The sequence below is a fragment of the Orycteropus afer genome, unplaced genomic scaffold (assembly GCF_000298275.1).
Source record: "Orycteropus afer afer isolate SDZICR_OR568_19922 unplaced genomic scaffold, OryAfe1.0 scaffold00061, whole genome shotgun sequence".
Taxonomy (NCBI): Eukaryota; Metazoa; Chordata; class Mammalia; order Tubulidentata; family Orycteropodidae; genus Orycteropus; species Orycteropus afer.
The window spans coordinates 12,684,230-12,701,437 of record NW_006921648.1 but is presented as its reverse complement, the minus strand read 5'-3'; the positions used below and the strand labels follow the sequence as shown (position 1 = coordinate 12,701,437).

Here is a 17,208-nt window from a genome sequence, read left to right as displayed (position 1 = left end):
AATTTTGCTTTTGTTGTTGTTCACTGGGAACTGACCCATGACCTAGCCACATGGAAAAACTGAACAGAATTTGAAATATACCACCAGGATTATCAGCATTATTGATGGAAGAGATCTCATTAAAAAAAATCCATAGCCATCCTGTTGATTCCGACTCATAGTGACCCTAGAAGGCAGAGAAGAAATGTCCCATAGGGTTTCCAACACTGTCATCTTTACAGGAGCAGAGTGGCAGGTCTTTTTTTCTGCAGAGCAGCTGGTGGGTTTGAACTGGCCATCTTTAGGTTAGTAGCCAAACCTTTAACCACTGTGCCACCAGGACTTTGATAGGTCAGTAGGTAGGTAGATAGATAGCTGCCGTTGAGTTGATTCTGATTCAGGACGCCCTGACAAAGAACAGAACAAAACTTTGCCTGGTCCTGTGTCATCCTCATGATCAAAGGCATGTTCAAGTCCATCATTGCGGCTACTGTGCTGACTGATCCCACCGAGGGTCTCCCCTGCCCTCACCGGCCCTCTACTATCAAACATGGTGTCTCCCTCTAGTGATTGATTCCTCCTGACGACGTGTCCAAAGCAAGTGAGGTGGACAACATTCTGTTGTGATCCACAAGGTTTTCATTGACTAATTTTCGGAAGTGGATCATCAGGCCTTTCTCGGTAGTCGTGAGGAACTTTAACAGAGAAGCAAACTCAGTTCAACTCAGCACGTATTGATGGTGGGGCTTCTGGGTGTCACACCCTGTTCTGGTGCTTGGTGTGCTCCAGTGGATGTGTGAGGCTCAAAAACCAAAAACCAAACTCACTGTCATCGAGTTGGATCCGACTCATAGTGACCCCTCCTTGGGTCTCCAAGGCAGTATCAATGCGGAAGTAGATTGCCCAACCTTCCTTCCGGGGAGTGGCTGGTAGCTTTGAACTGCCAGCCTTCTTTTTAGCAGTCAAATGCCTTAGGCACTACGCCACCAGAGCTCCTATGAGCCTCAAGGGAGCTTAAAGTTTACATGTCATGTACCATTGAGTTGAAAGGATGGCAGCTTTAGGAAGAGCTCTGATTCTTGCTGAGGAAGGACAAGAGGACTTTTCTTAACCCACAGTGAATCACTGTGAATGATTTAAATGCTTCAGGAGGTTGCATTCACTAGTTAGTGGAGGAAAATGAAGACTGGGGAGAAAAAAGCCCCAACAATCATGCAAAAAGTTATTTACAAGGGGTGTTAAGCAGTGTAGGGGAGACATAAAAGAAAAGAAGTGGATGAACCAAAGCCTAAGTGGGGAAATGAAGTTGAAGGTTCTGAATTATACGTGACAAAGAATAAGAATAATTAGTATTACCAGCTTCCAAGGCCAAGAACTTGATGAGAATTGTTAGGGGTGCTTTTCCTGGCTGTTTGTGCTGAGTGTCAGGGATGAGCTGCTGTACAAAGAACAGAAGTAGCAGATACAGTTCACTGGGTGCACTTGCTCCTGGGTGTTCTGAAGTAGCACTGTCCAGTAGACATTTCTGCAGTGTTGGGCATGCTTTATGCCTGTCCTGTCCAATATGGTAGCCACGGGTCTAGAGTTGCGGGGGCAAGGTGGTTCAGTGGTAGAATTCTCGCCTTTTATGCAGGAGACCTGAGTTGGAATCCCGCCAATGCACCTCATGAACAGCCACCACGTGTCTGTCATTGGAGGCTTGTGTGTTGCTAGGATACTGAACAGGTTTCAGCAGAACTTCCAGACTAAGATGGACCAGGAAGAAAGGCCTGGCAATCTACTTCGAAAAAATTGGCCAAATGAAAGCCCTATGGATCCCAAGGGTCCTATCTGAAACTGATTATGAGCTTGCTATGGATCTGGGTAGCTTTTCATTCTGTGGTACATGGGGTCGCTATGACTGGGGGCCCCACTTGACAGCAGCTACTACAAGCCTCGAATAGCCAGATAAAACACAGGACACCCAGTGACGTGTGAATTTCAGATAAAGTATATCCCAATACACTTATACTAATAAATCATTTATTTATCTGAAGCTGAAATTCCCCTGGGTCCTGTATTTTAGTTGCTGTTGAGCAATTGAAAACATGTCTAGTACGACTGAGAAACTGTCATTTCAGTTTTAGTTAATGTTCATTTAGAGAGCCACAGGTGGATCGTGGCTACTCTACTGCCCAGTGCAGTCTGAGGAAACAGAGTTTGTGACAGTACTTCTGCTGTGTGATATTTCTAGGGATGGTTTCTGAACTCAAATTCCTTATCCCAGGTTCTGAGTATCAGGAGACCTTGCCTCAGTGACTAGGAATGCTGGGAGGCCTTCAGTGGATTTTCTGAGATAATAATCACCAAGATAACAGCATGTTTATTGAGCAATTACTATGTGCTGTGATACCAAACCCAACCCATCTCATTGCCATTGAGTCAATTCCAACTCATAGCCATCCCCATTGGGTTTCTGAGGCAGTAAATCTTTACGGAAGTAGATTGCCCAGTGTTCCTTCCACAGAGTGGCTGGTGGGTATGAACCACGAATGACCTTCTGGTTAGCAGTCAGATGCCTTAGGCACTGGTACTTGATGTCACTGAATGTTCCCAAAGAGTCTGCAGGCAGAACAGGACTAAGTCCTCTGTCCGGGACTTAACTGTGATCCCTCAAAACTCATCTCTCCTAGAACCTCAGAATGAGACCTGGCTTGGAAATTGTCTTTGCAGATGTAATCAGTTAACATGAGATTGTACTGGAATAGGTGGGCTTTGATCTAGTATGACTAGTGTCCTTACAAAAAGAGGAGATAGAGAGACAGACCCAGAAGGAAGATACCATGTGAAGATGGAGGCAGAGGTGGGAGTTGTGCTGCCACAAACCAAGGAACCGCTGGGGCCACCAGAAGCTGGAAGATGCAAGGGAGGATCCTCCTCTAGAGCCTTCCAAGACGGCACGGCTCTGTCGACGTCCTGGAATCAGACTCCCGCCTCTCGGACTAGAAGACAGTATGCTTTTGCTGTTATAAGCCACCTGGTTCATGATAATTTGTTATGACAGCCCTAGGAAACTAGTACATCCCCTTTACAGTTGAGGAACACGAAACTCAGAGAAGTTAAGTGACTTACCTAAGGTCACAGAGCTAGTTGGCAGTCAAATGCCTTAGGCTCTATGCCACCAGAGCTCCTACAGAGCTAGTAAGGCAACAAATGGGCTTAAATTCAGGTCATCTGATTCATCAGCTTAGCCCCGACGTCAACTACTGGTTATGGTTATAAATTATGAGATCCAGTGGGAACAAGTTTTAAAAGACTCAAAAAACTCTGAAAGCCAAATGATACATGTCATAGATTGAACTGTTTTTCCCAAAAGATATGTTGAAGTCCTAACCCCTGGACCAGTGAATGTGAGCTTGCTTAGGAAAGAGAGCTCTTCTTTGGAGATTTTATCCATTAAATTAAGGAAATCACATAGAAATCGGGTGCATCCCAACCCTACTCTCTTCTGGTTGGTGTCTTAGAAAATAGAAAGACAGATATAAAAACAGAGTCATATAACAAAACAAGACACATGTTAGGGTCCCTCCCCGGTCCCACCTGCACAGGTGCAGGTCAGGACTGGATAAAGGGGAGGGGTGTCTGATGGCTCAGTAATTATGGGGTGCTTTCACCTCTCCACGTCTCTCCATTGTTCTGCACCAGAATATCTTCCTTCATTCCAGAATGGTGAAGCCAGCCTCATCTATGACCCAAAGCAGGGAATCCCATGCTTTCTAAGAAAGGGCCTCCGATGATCCAACCAGGAATGACAACGACTATGAAACTAATGCCCAAGCATTTCTCTAAATGAAGCCTCAGGCTCTTATTCCAAGCTTGTTGGCTCCAGGCCATAAGCCAACCTGGCTCACAAACCTAACAACCTTTGCAGTCGGTTTCCCAGACTTGGGCGATGGGAAAGTAGGCATCTGAACCAGGGAAGGTGGCTGGCAGTGAAGACTTGGTAGGGGCAGACTCCAGAAACAGTGAGAGGTGATAGCTGACCACTTGACAATGAGGAGGAGTTAGGAGATCTATAAAAAGCTATTGAGAACTATAAACGCCTAGCAGCCTAGGGCCATTTATATTAGGACAAATTGTTCCACCTATTTCGTGGAGTGAGGCGATAAGACAGCCCAGTACAGTGACTCTTACTCTTAGCTGCATCTCTAAAGAACATTTTTTAAAAATTTTATTGTGATTTGAATGAAATCAAATAATTTACAGAGCAATTTCATTTTCCATTAAACAGTTCATAAAGATTTTGTTTTGTGACATTGATTGCAATCCCCACTCTTCCCACTTCCTCCTGCATTTCCTTTTACTCGTGTCTTTCTTTCCTACGCATTCCTGCCTCTGAGCTTTCTCCCTGGCGAGTGCTGCCCTTCTGATCTCTGGGGGTTGATTGTTCTAAGGAGTGCACCTCCTTGGTGTGACTGTTCACCTTGTAGGCCTATTGTTTGGCTCAAAGCTAAGCCACAGGAGTGAATCCAGTACCAGACCCAAAGGGTAACTAGGGGTCATAGTCTTGGGGGTTTTACCACTCTCTATTGGACCAGTAAGCCTGATCTTTTTTTTTTTTTTTTAACTTATTTATGGTTTTGAGTTTTGTTCCATGTTTTTCTCCCACGCTATCCAGGATCTCCGAGTTTGATCTTTTTCTGAATAGTTGTCAGTGGTAGCCAGGCATCATCTAGTTCTTCTGGTGTCAAGCTGAGGATCCCATGGTCCACTAGTCCCTTGGACTAATTGTTTCCATATGTTTTTTATTCTCTTTCCTCTTTTTTGCTCCAGACGCGGAGAGAACAACAGTTGCATCTTAGGTGCCTGCTTGCAAGCTTTTAGGACCCCAGTTGTCTCAATGGTGCCTGGCTACAACTGTTAACCACTCGGAGGGGGACCTATATAGGAGATCCTGGATGGAGAGGGAGAACAATGTGGAACAAAAACTCAAAATCATTTGGAGGAAGAAAAAAAAAAAAGAGAGAGAGAGACCAGGTTTGCTGGTCTGATAGAGCCCAATGGAACCCCTGAAATTATGGCCCCTAGCTGCCCTTCGGGTCTGGAATTGAACCCACACCTGTGGCTTCCAGCCAAACAAAAGACAGACATATGAGATGAACATTTACCTGAGGTAGATGCACTCCTTGGAGAGAACAATCATGGGAGAAAGAAGAGCTGTTTATGTACAGGGAGACAGCTCAGGGGGTAGGAGTGCATGGAGGGATAGACACAGGGAAGCAGTAACTGTTGGGAGGAAGTGGGAGGGGAGGTGTTCCATTGTGGTAAATTATAGTCAATGTCATGAGACAAAATATATGTGAACTGCTGTATGGAAAGTGAATTTGCTCTGTAATTTTTCACCCAATTAACAATTAAAAAAAAGAGAGAGACTTCAGTCAATACTCACCAAAGTAGAATGTAGAACATTTTTGTGTACTGTGTTGTGTCAATTGAGCTTAATGTCCCCTGTGACCATGGTCCTGAGCCTGCAGATCCAGCCACTTGCTCCCTCAAGGAATTTGGTTGTGGCTAAGAATCTATCATAACTTTGCCCGTCAGCTCTATTATATATGGACATTTTTATAGCACTTACAAATATGTATGTGGAAACACTGTCTGCCAAATCTGTATATGGTCATGGGTATTTTTCTGTTTGTCCACATCTTCTCGCCTATCTACGTATGTTTCCACCCGTGGATCAGCATTTGCTGTTACTGACAAGGCAGTATTATGTATGCAATGGTATTTACCTTTGTTGGCTGTACCTCTTTTACACCTCTCCATGTCTTCCTTTCCTTAGTGAGACTGTGCTGGTCTCCCGCTTTTGGTGTATTGCCTTTCCCTTGACCTGTGTCACCATAATCAATATGAGTCTCTTACCTAGATAGTAATTTTCCCTCTCCTCCTCTCCCATCCCTGGTAACCAATAAAGAAAGGTTCCTTCCATGTGTAAATCTTACCTTGGCTTTTTATAGTTGTTGTTGTTGTTTTATGTGCCATCGAGTCGGCCCCGACTCATAGCGACCCCTCCTTGGGTTTCCAAGGCAGTATCACTACGGAAGTAGGATTGCCCAACCTTCCTTCTGAGGAGTGGCTGGTGGGTTTGAACCACCAGCCGTCTGCTTAGCAGGCAAGTGTCTTAGCCACTATGCTACCAGAGCTCCCCTTTTTATAGTAGTGGACTCATATAATACCTGTCCTTCTGTGATTGACTTATTTCATCCAGTTTGGTTTAATGTCCTACAAGTTCAACCACCTTATGAGATGTTTTGTGGATTCTTCATTTTACTTTAATGTTTCATAGTATTCCATATGTGTATGTTTGGTTATCCATCCATCTGCTGAAGGGCACTCAGGTTTCCATCTCTTTGCTCTTGTGAATAGTGCTGCAATGAACATGGGTGTGCATGTATCTATTTGTGTTCAACTCTTACTTCTGTTAGGATATACACGTAGTAGTGGGATTGTGGAATCAAATGGCATTTCTCTTTCTAACTTTTTAAGGAAGCACCATACAATTTTCCACAGTGGTTGCACCATTCTACCAGTGTATGACAGTCCTAATCTCTTTACATCCTTGCCAGTATTTGTTTTCTGTCTTGTTGAATTTTGCTATTATTTCCGGGGTGAGATGATATTTCATTGTTGTTTTCATTTGCATCTCTCTAATGGCTAATGATCATGAACATTTCTTCATGTATTTGTTGGCAGCCTGAATGTCTTCTTTGATGAAGTGTCTGTACATGTCCTCTGCCCATTTTTTAATTGGATTATTTGTCTTTTTGATGTTGCAGTGTTGAAGTTTTCTATAAGCCCTAGAAACAAGTCCCTTATCAGATATGTTGTTGCCAAGTATTTTTGCCCAATCTGTAGGTTCTCTTTCACCTCTTTTGGAGAAGTCTTTTGATGAACTTAAAATTTAATTTTTTGAAGGTCCCACTCATCTAATTTATTTTCTGCTCTTTGTACATTTTTGGTTGTGTTTGATAGTCTATTTATGCCATAAATTAGGGCCCCTAACTTTGTCCCTGTTTTTTATTTGATAAACTTTATAGTTTTAGGTTTTACATTCAGGTCTTTGATCCACCTTGAGTTAGTTTTTGTGTATGATGTGAGGTACGGATCTTGTTTCTTTCTTTTTTTTCTGCAAATGGATATCCAGTTTTGCCAGCACTCTTTGTTAAAGAGACTCTGTCTTCCCCATTTAATGGGTTTTGGCCCTTTAATAACAACATATTCGGATGAGGACTTTTTACATGTATAGCTGTCACAAAGGGTGGGAGGGAAGAACTAGGCGGTTTATTAAAGGGTGGGGAGGGAACATGGTAGTCAGTGCTCATACACAATGCTCCCCAACCCTCACTCCTGGAACGTGCCGGATTAGCTTTTGTTAGGTGCCCTCTGTTGTTAGGGAATGCCTAGGTGGCACAAACAGTTAAGCCTTTGGCTGCTAACAAAAAGGTTGGTGGTTCTAGTCCATCCAGAGGTGGCCTGTAGAACCCTTCTACTTTGACACACATGGGGTCACCGTGACTTAAGAATTAACTAGATGGTAACTGGTTGGTTTCTCAGGCAATGGTACCCAGATCTCATTGAACAGAACAACGCTCCCCACTCTCAGGAATGTGGTTTGGAACATCAAGGCCTCTTCTTAAATGCTCCTTCCATGGAGAGGCCTTCCTCTCCACACTTGCAGGTTCTCTGAATCTAAACTAGCCCTCCCCCATTCTTTTTTATAGCACCCTGCTCTCATCTCTCATGAGGAGCTGCAATGGAACAGTGGTTAAAGTACTTGGCTGCTAAGGGAAAGGTCGACCAGGTGCTCTGCATGCGAAAGCTGCAGCAGTCTGCTTCTGTAAAGATTACAGCCTTGGAAACCCTATGGGGCAGTTCTCTCCCGATAGGGTCACTACGAGTCAGAATTGACTCGACAGCAGTGCTCTTTGGTTTTCTTGTCTCACAGCACTTTGCATGGTTGCTAATTACATGTTTACAGGTGTAATTATTTGTGTAACGTTGTCTTGCCCAACTCACCTGTAAGTTCCATGAGAGCAGTTACCTTGACTGTCTTTCACACCAAGCAGGGCACTTGAGACACTCAAATGACTGTTGCAAGAGTAAGTAAATGAATTATGACTATCTTGGTGAGATTACCCCCTTTTGAACGAGGTAGTAGTTGGGCATAGCTCCCTTGGCCTCATCAGAAATGTTCTGACAGAGCCATTGGATGTTATGGACTGAATTTTGTCCCCCTTAAAAGTATGTCTTGTAAATCCTAACTCACAATGCTTGCAACTGTGGGCTCAAACATAGCAGTCATAGTGAGGATGGCGCAGGACCGGTTAGTGTTTGGTTTTGTTGTCCTCAGGGTCCTGTGAGTCAGAACTGACTTAAAGGCACCTAACCACAAACTTCCCAGCAGCCCTATGAGGTGGGTATTTCTACTGCGTCCATTTCATAGATAGGGAAACTGGGGCGTGGAGAAAGTAAGTAATTTGCAAGGTCACACAAACCAGCAAGTGGTAGAACCAGGATGAGAACCCAGCCAGTTTGGCCCCACAACCCCCTGGGGATTCACTCTCTTTACTGCTATGATTACTGCCTTCTGAGTGGTTCTTGTCCAGGGTTAGAGGACAGTCCTTCTGGCTAGTTTAGCTGCCTCTAGTGCTTCCAATAGGAGCTCTGGTAGCATAGTGCCAGTCAATGCTAACCAGAGGGCTGGCGGTTCAAACCCACCAGCCACTCCTCAGAAGGAAGATGGGGCAATCTACTTCCGTAGTGATACTGCCTTGGAAACCCAAGGAGGGGTCACTATGAGTTGGGGCCTACTCGATGGCACATAACCACAACAACAACAGTGCTTCTGATATAGGCTGCTAGTTCCAAACAGCATTTTCCAAACATGGCCAGATCATTTGAACTCTGGGGGTGCTTGTTAGAACCAGGCAGAAGATTTGGATTCAGTAGTTGTTGTTGTTTTCATGTGCCAGTCAAGTCGAACCCGACTCATAGCGACCCCTCCCTGGGTTGCTGAGGCAGTATCAGTAAGGAAGTAGATTGCCCAACCTTCCTTCCGAGGAGTGGCTGGTGGATATGAACCACCAGCCTTCTGGTTAGCAGTCAAGTGCCTTAGGCACTTTGCTACCAGAGCTCTGGGATTCAGTAGTACCACCCTGGAATTTGCATTTTTAACAAGTTTAACAAACTCTGCCTTAGACTTTCAGTGCAATGCCTTTGGAGCTGGACACACCCTAGTTTGCCCTCTGGAAGCTTTACTGCTTGTCCAGCTGTGTAACATCTTCTGTAGGTGCTCCATCTCTCTGAGCCCCGTTTCGCCATCTAACAAAGGGGCTAAAGACAGCACTGGCTTCCTCCGACTGTTGCAAGGAATAGGTACGTTGTCAGCCAAGAGCTTCCACAGTGCCTGACGCGTAGTGGATGGTGATAGTGGTGCTGATAATGATGAAGACGAAACTGAAGACGCATGATCGAGCACAGCTGGTGGCCTGGAGGGCTGTACTGAGGCAGGACCCAGCTTTTTCTACATTAAGGAAGAGAGGCCAGATAAAATATACACCCATTTTAACTGGAGTTTCTTATAACAGAACATTTTTGAGTATACCAAAAATCAAACCCACTGCCATCTAGTTGATTCCAACTCCTAGTGACCCCCAGTGGGTTACCAAGGCTGGAAATCTTCACAAAAGTAGATTGCCTTGTCTTCCTGTGGAGCAGCTGGGTTTGAACCACCGGTCTTCTGGTTACCAGCTAAAATGCTTTACCCACTATGCCACCAGAGCTCCTTTCTTTCTTTTTTTTTTTTTTGAGTATAAGTATCTCCCAAATATTGCATGGGGCATACTTAAACAATTATTCCTTGTTGACTGAAATTCCAATTTAACGAGTGTCCTGCATTTTTATTTGTTGATCTGGGAACCCCATCTTTAGTGGGGGAATGGCCCCAATGCCGACCCTATAGGAACCACCTCTGACCTGTAGGCCAGGGAGAAGGGGCCGCCACTATCCAGGTGCCCGGGTTGATCCCAGAGGAACCACTCGCGCCTCCGCCCCGCCCAGGCAGCACTAGCAGCGCCCCGAACTGCAGAGCCCTGCGCGCCCGCCCCGCCCCTGCAGAGGGCACCGCCCCAAACGGGGCCGGTCTGGTGGGTAGGCCTTGGAGACTAACGCCGCTTACTCCCACGCTGAGGCGCAGCTAGAGGCTCTCTCGCTATGTCTGCTGCGGAGGTGGGGGGTGTTTTCCATAGAGCCCGGGGCAGGACCCTGGATGCATTTTCCGCAGGTACTGCCCGTCTTTCGCCCGGGGAGGGGACGACTCCTGGGCTGCGGAACCTTCCGCCGGGGGAACTTTTCGACCGGGTGCGCGTGTCTCTAGCCGGAACCTGTGGGGCAGCACCGGAATAGAGGTTCACTGCTCGCCCTTAGAGCTTCTAGAAGCGACGTGGCGGTGCGAGTACCTGAGCGAGAGCCCTGTTCTGGCGCCACCTGGCTTTGAACTAACCTCCCTGAGAGTAAGGGAGCAAAACATAGCTAATAGTAGCATAGGCTTTCTTGTTAGACCAAATTTTCAATTCCTGCCTTGGCCACGTTACTCAGAAAATCTGGTGGGCCTTAGTTTCCTCATCCGTGAAACGGGAATAATAACAACAGTAAGATTATGAGTGGCCCTCAGTAAGGGTTCTATACACATTAGGTGCTGTTAGTTTTATTATGAGGTCGTTGCCTTGGTGTATAATTAGAGTCACTTACTATGAGTTGTTCCTAATGTGAACCATGCAGCTCAGAACAGTATAGAGCCGAGACACTCCAGAGCCATGGTAAAGTTTAGTGGCCGGATTTTTGATTTAGTTAATATGTCTCCCTATGAAGATGAGCTTGATAACAGCTCACCTCCGAGACAGCGCGTGCAGTGCTTCCGCACGCCAGTGTCAGGCACACGCTCAGCGTCAAGTGAGTATTAGTAAGTCCAGAGGGAGGGTTCCTCAGGTTCCTTGGTTCCCTCCCTTCTGTGGCTTTTCGCTGCTTGATGTTGAATTCCCAGCCATTCACTCATTGGCTTTGTAATCCGGGAAGAAAAAGTTGGTTGCTGTAGAGTTCATTCAGTCTCATGGCAACTTCATATGTGTCTGCGTAGAGCTATGTGCCATAGAATTGGGGGCGCTCTGGTGGTGTAGTGCCTAAGGCACTTGACTGCTAACCAGAAGGCTTGCGGTTCAAACCCACCAGCCATTCCTGGGAAGGAAGGGTGGGCAATCTACTTCCATAGTGAAATCGCCTCGGAAATGCAAGGAGGGGTCACTATGAGTCGGATCCGACTGGAGGGCAGTGAGTTTTTTTTTTTTTTTTTTTGGTCATCTTTTTGAAGTAGATTGCCAGACCTTTCTTTGGAGGCACCTCTGGGTGGATTTGAACTGGCACCTTCTGGTTAGTAGCTGAGTGTGTAAACCTTTGCACCAGCCAGGGACTCCCAATTCTGGGGAATTCTTCCCAAATACACTACATGAGCTGGCTTGTGCTCACAGTTGTTCCTTCAAGCCTGCCACTTGCCCTCTCCTGGTTCTGCTGCTTCATTGGTTTTCTTAAAATACATTTGAAAGGGCCGAGACCTTTCCTGAGGGCCTCGCCACCTACTTTCTTTCTACTCTCACAGCTCATAGTAGGGCTAATGGGCTTGGCTCTTCAACCTCAAATCTCATTTTTTTTTTTCCCTGTCACAATTTGTTTTGTAACACTGGTTACATTCCCTGCAGTGTAACAGCTTTCCTCCCACTTCTTCTCTGTGGTCACCCTTTCCCCATGTCCTTCTAGCCTACACATTTCTGCCTCCTTACCCTTTTCCCTGTGCTTACCCTTCTGATCTCTCAGATTGTTCTGAGGAGTTCATCTTCCTGGTATAGATGTTTAGCTTATAGCCCTGTCTCTTGTTTGGCTGAGAGTTAGGCCATGGGAGTGAGTTCATTTCCAGGCCTGAAGAGTGACACAGGGCAATAGTCTCAGGGGTTTCATAGTCTCTATCAGACCAGTAAGGCTAGTCTTTTTTATGATTATGAGTTTTCCACATTTCCTCCCACCCTTCTCTGTCCAGGATCTCCAATTTTGATCCCTTTCCAAGTGGCTGGCATTGGTAGCCGGGCACCATCTAGTTCTTTTGGTCTCAGGGTCATATAGGCCGAAGTTCTCACGGCCCATAAATCCTTTGAACTATGTTTCCATGCATCTTTGATTTTCTTAACTCCTTTTTGCTCCAGCCAAGGAGAGGCCAACAGTTGCATCTTAGATGGCCCCTCACAAGTTTTTAAGACCCCAATGCAACTCACCAAAATAGGATGTAGAACAGTTGTTTTTGCATCCTGTGCTGTGCTAATTCAGCATGATGTCTCCTGCAACCATGGTCCCCAGCCTGCAGGCCCCACAACTCACATCCACAAGGTGCTTAGCTGTGGCTAAGAAGTTACCCTAACTTGCCTTCTGTTAGGTTTAAACTGCATATGGACATTTTTATAGCCTCACACCTCGTTCTAAAGGTCAGACATTACCTCAGAGAGACTTTGCTTGGCTACCTTATCTAAAGTGTACTTCTCTGCTCTAGAGCCTTGTTCTTTTCTTTCTTTGCACCTCAGTGGGAGTGTCAAGGTTCTGGAAAAACTTGTGGAACTAGAAATACAACTCTGGTTGATTTTGGAAAATACAATCTGCCTTAGTGTCATTCTGTACGTGTTTGTGTTTTAATGCGATTTGCCTTTTTCACCCAACGTGAAGTTTTTGAGATTCATCTGTATTGATGTAAGTAGCTCTAGTTCACTCATTTTCTTGTTGGGCAGTATTCCATTATATGAGTACATACTTTACAGCTTCTGCTGATAGAAGGTGTCTTAGTTCCATAGTACTACTGTAACATAAATACCACAAGTAGGTAGCTTTAAAGAACAGAAACTTATTTTCTCACAGTTCTGGAGGCTAAAAGTCCAAATTAGGGTCTTGGCCATATCAATTCCATCCTTGTAGGTAGTCCTTAGCATGCCTTGATTCCTTGCAGGTCTTCAAATTGGTTCAAAATGGCTGCTGTAAACAACGGGCCGGGTACGTGTTGCATAGTAATGAAGCCTTTTGTCTATGGTCTTTTGATCAGAGTAGGAAACACAGCTCTGCCCTGCTCAAACATGGCAGCTGACCAGGCTGCTATGAATGTGTGTTGTTTTCCAGAGTCCTGCCAATAATACAGTTCTCCAAAACTCTGCCACAGTCCTTCCTTTTGAAAGTGTCAGGAGCCTGATGGAGGAGACTGGATTATTGGCAGGACTCTGGAGAGCAACACACATTCATAGTGGTACAATGGGCCGCCATCTTTAAGTGGGGCAAAGCTGTTTGTTTCCTAATTGGGTCAAAATACCACAAGTAGCAGATTTGGTTACTTTGCAACACTTATGCAGCCCTTGTTTATAACAGCAATAATTGAACCATTTTGAACTGGTTGCAGCCCTGGTTCCTTAGCTTATAGATAGTTTGCACATGACATCTGTCTTCCCTGTGTTTGTCTCTGTTCTTCTTTTTTTTTTTTTAATTTTTTTTATTGTGATTTGGCTGAAAGTTTACAGAGCAAATTAATTTTCCATTCAGCACTTCACATAAACTTTGTCTCATGACATTGACTACAGTTTCCCACAATGTAACAGCTTTCTTCCCACTTCTTCTCCAGTTACCTCTTCTCTGTGTCCTTCCCTCCCATATACTCCTGCCCACCAAGCTGCCTCCCTGTGCATACACAGCCCTTCTAATCTCCCATGATTGATCTCTCCAAGGAGTGTATCTACCTAATGTAAATGTTCACCTCATATGCCTGTCTTTTGTTTGGCTGGAAGCTACAGGAGTGGGTTCAGTTCCAGACCTGAAGGGCAGCTAGGGGCCATAGTCTCAGGGGTTCCATCAGGCTCTATCAGACCAGCGAACCTGGTCCCTTTTTTTCCCCAAATGATTTTGAGTTTTGTTCCACATTGTTCTCCCACTCTACCCAGGATCTCCTACATAGATGCCCCTCTGAGTGGTTGACAATGGTAGCTGGGCACCATCTAGTTCTTCTGGTCTCATAGTCATATAGGCTGGATCTCTGTTCTTTTTATAACTCAGAAGTGGTTAGGTATAGTACCCACCTAAAGGATATGACCTAATTGACATAGCAAAGAAACCCTATTTCCAAATAAAATCACACCCACTAGTATAAGGGTTAGGTTTCCAGCACATATACAGACACACACACACACACACACATACACACACACACATACACACACACACATATATATTTGGTGTGGGGAGGAAGTGCACAATTTCATCCACGACAGATGTACTGAATACCTCCCCTGTGCCTCTGCAAGTCTACTCTCTCCTTTCTTCACTGTGCTCCAGGAGGTTGATCACTATGGACTACATGAATGGGATCAGCATCTTCTGGGTTCCATTGGATTTGGTCAGTGGAGTGCCCTGATGGGATCAGAGGGAGAGGGCAACAGACAGGAGCGTATTTTTTTTTTCCCCAGTACACTCTCTGTGGTCTTGTCTTCAGCTAGCTGTGTTTCTCACCTGAAAGTCATGCTTCTCTCAAGGCAGCCTTCTCCTTGGACCCTTTCCAGGTTTGGGTAACCACTTCTTCCCTTCCTCCTTCTAGATGTAGAGGTGGCAAGAGCTCTGCTTTTCTGTCTTGACTACTAAACTGTTACATAGTTTTCCTGAACTCAGCCTATCCCAAATAAACCACAGCCAAACAAAACATACTACCATTGAGTTGACTCCAACTCAGAACGACTGTAGGACAGGGTAGAACTGCCTATAGGTTTTCCAACGCTGTAAATCTTGATGGAAGCAGACTGCCTCATCGTTTTCCCATGGAGCAGCTGGTGGGTTTGAACTGCCGACCTTGGTTTCAGTTAGCAGCCTAGTCCATGCACCTTTAATTACCCTGCTTGAATATGCCAGCTGTTCTCTGCTGGGCCCCTGGCTGATACAGTGGACAGTTAGTTGTTTCTGGTTCTTCACTCTAATAGGGCTGCTGTGCACATTCTTACGCAAGTCATCTTGTACACACATGGGAGAGTTTTCTCCAGGGCAGATACCCAGGAGGGGAGTTGTAAGTTAAAGGGTATAATTATCCCTAGCTTTACTAGATCTTGTCAAAGTGTCTTCCAAAGTGGCTGCACCAACTTATACTCCCGCCAGCAATGTATGACAGTTCCTTTTATTGTACTGTACCTCTTCTTTTCAGTTCAGAAAATATTTACAGGAATACCTCATTTTATTGTATTTCCCTTTATTGCAGTGTGCAGTTACTGTTTTTTTTTTTTTTTTTAAACAAATTGAGTGTGTGACAGTCCTACCATAAGCAAGTCTGTCCATGCCGTTTTCTAACAGCATGTGCTCACTTCATGTCTCTGGGTCACATTTTTGGTGATTCTCACAGTATTTTAAACTTTTTCATAATGCTGTTGCACACTCAGTAGGCTACAAAAAACCAAAAATGAAACAAAACAACCCACTACCATCAAGTCGATTCCGACTCATAGCAACCCCCTTTGGGTTTCTGAAGTGGTAAATCCTTACGAAAGTAGATTGCCCAGTCTTTCTTCCACAGAATGGCTGGGGGGTTTGAACCACCAACCTTGTGGTTACTATTCAAATGGCTTAGGCACTGCGCCACCAGAGTATAGTATAAACATAACTTTTATGTGCACCAGGAAAGCAAAAAATTTGTGTGACTTGCTTTATTGTGATATTTGCTATTTTGCAGCGGTCTGGAACCAAACCCTCAGTATCTCCAAGGTCTGCCTGTATTATGTTTCTGTTGCTCTCTGGAGGCAGTGTGGTGGTGTTGCATTGAGAATTCAGTGGTAGAGTTCTTGCTTTCCATGTGGGAGACCCAGGTTTGATTCCTGGCTGACGTACCTCATGCCCAGCCACCACTCTCCTATCAGTGGTAGCTTGTGTGTTGCTGATTATGCTGAGCAGGTTTCAGCAGTGCATTCATTTGTTCCAAACTAAGGTGAACTAGGAAAAAGGGGCTGGCCATTTACTTAGGAAAAATCAGCCACTGAAAACCCTTTGAGGGCACAGTTCCACTCTGCCACACCTGGGGTTGACCATGAATTGGAATTGACTCAGTGGCAACTCTTGGTTTTGTTTGAAGTTTTAAAGCTTCCTAGCTCTGGTAGCATAGTGCCTAAAGCAATTGACTACTAACCAGGAGATTGGTGATTCAAACCCATCAGCTACTCCATGGAAGGAAGACTAGGCAATCTACTTCTGTAAAGATTTACCACCTTGGAAACCCAAAGGGGGTCACTATGAGTTGGAATCAACTTGATGGCAGTGAGTTAAGTGAGTGAACCCATTGGAGCTGTGTCATGGCTGCCAGTGGAGAAAGGATTAGAAGGGACTATAGAACAAGAGAGTGGTTCAGTTATACAGGAATTGTGGTGATGGAGAGAGGTGTAGAAGATCAATTGATAGGACATTTACTTTGCCAAATAAGAAGAGAAGAAAATGACACCAGACTCTTTTGACTTTGACTACATCTAAAAGTGGGGTCTGCACTTGGCCTCCTCTGTGGACCAGGCAAGGAGTTTTGTTGGTGTAGTGGTGAATGCATTTGGCTGGTATCCCAAAAGTCAGTGGTTCTGACGACTTTGAAAGATGCTCTTTGAGAGGTGCCCGTCCAGGCTGTGCCCGAAGGAACAGCCTCAAGGCTACTAATAGAGATTCTCTAAGGGCATGCTTGGGAAGAGAAAGTGAAAGAACTGGCTTTTCCCTTTCTCTTGCCAAATTGCACAATGCTTGTTAAAGAGTTTGATTTATTCACGTAACAGGGCCAAAAAGTGCAGCTCTGACAACGTTCATGTTTGCTACAAAAAAACTGCTGAATATCAATCATTTGCTGGGGAGTTGACTCTGACTCAAGGCAACCCCATATGTCAAAGTAAAACTGTGTTCCATAGTTTTCAGTGGCTGCGTTTTTGGAAGTGGATCACCAGGCCTTTCTTCTGAGGTGCCTCTGGGTGGACTGGAACCATCAGCCTTTCAGTTAACAGCCAAGCTTACCACCCAGGGACTCCTTCCTACCAAAAGCCCCCTCCAGAACAGTTTTCTCAAGTGAATTAAGTGTGGCAGTTAAGATAGAGAGCATTTTACTTTTTTTTTTTTTTT

General features: G+C 45.1%; 1 protein-coding gene across 1 annotated transcript in view; it reads left to right on the top strand.

Moving 5' to 3' along the window:
• Positions 1–10,230: 10,230 nt before the first annotated feature.
• CPPED1 (calcineurin like phosphoesterase domain containing 1) overlaps positions 10,231–17,208 on the top strand; it is a 202,743-nt gene continuing 195,765 nt past the window's right edge. The window contains exon 1 of the mRNA XM_007939738.1: positions 10,231–10,300. Within this exon, the coding sequence (XP_007937929.1) occupies positions 10,231–10,300 (70 nt within the window). The remainder of the gene's footprint in view (positions 10,301–17,208) is intronic.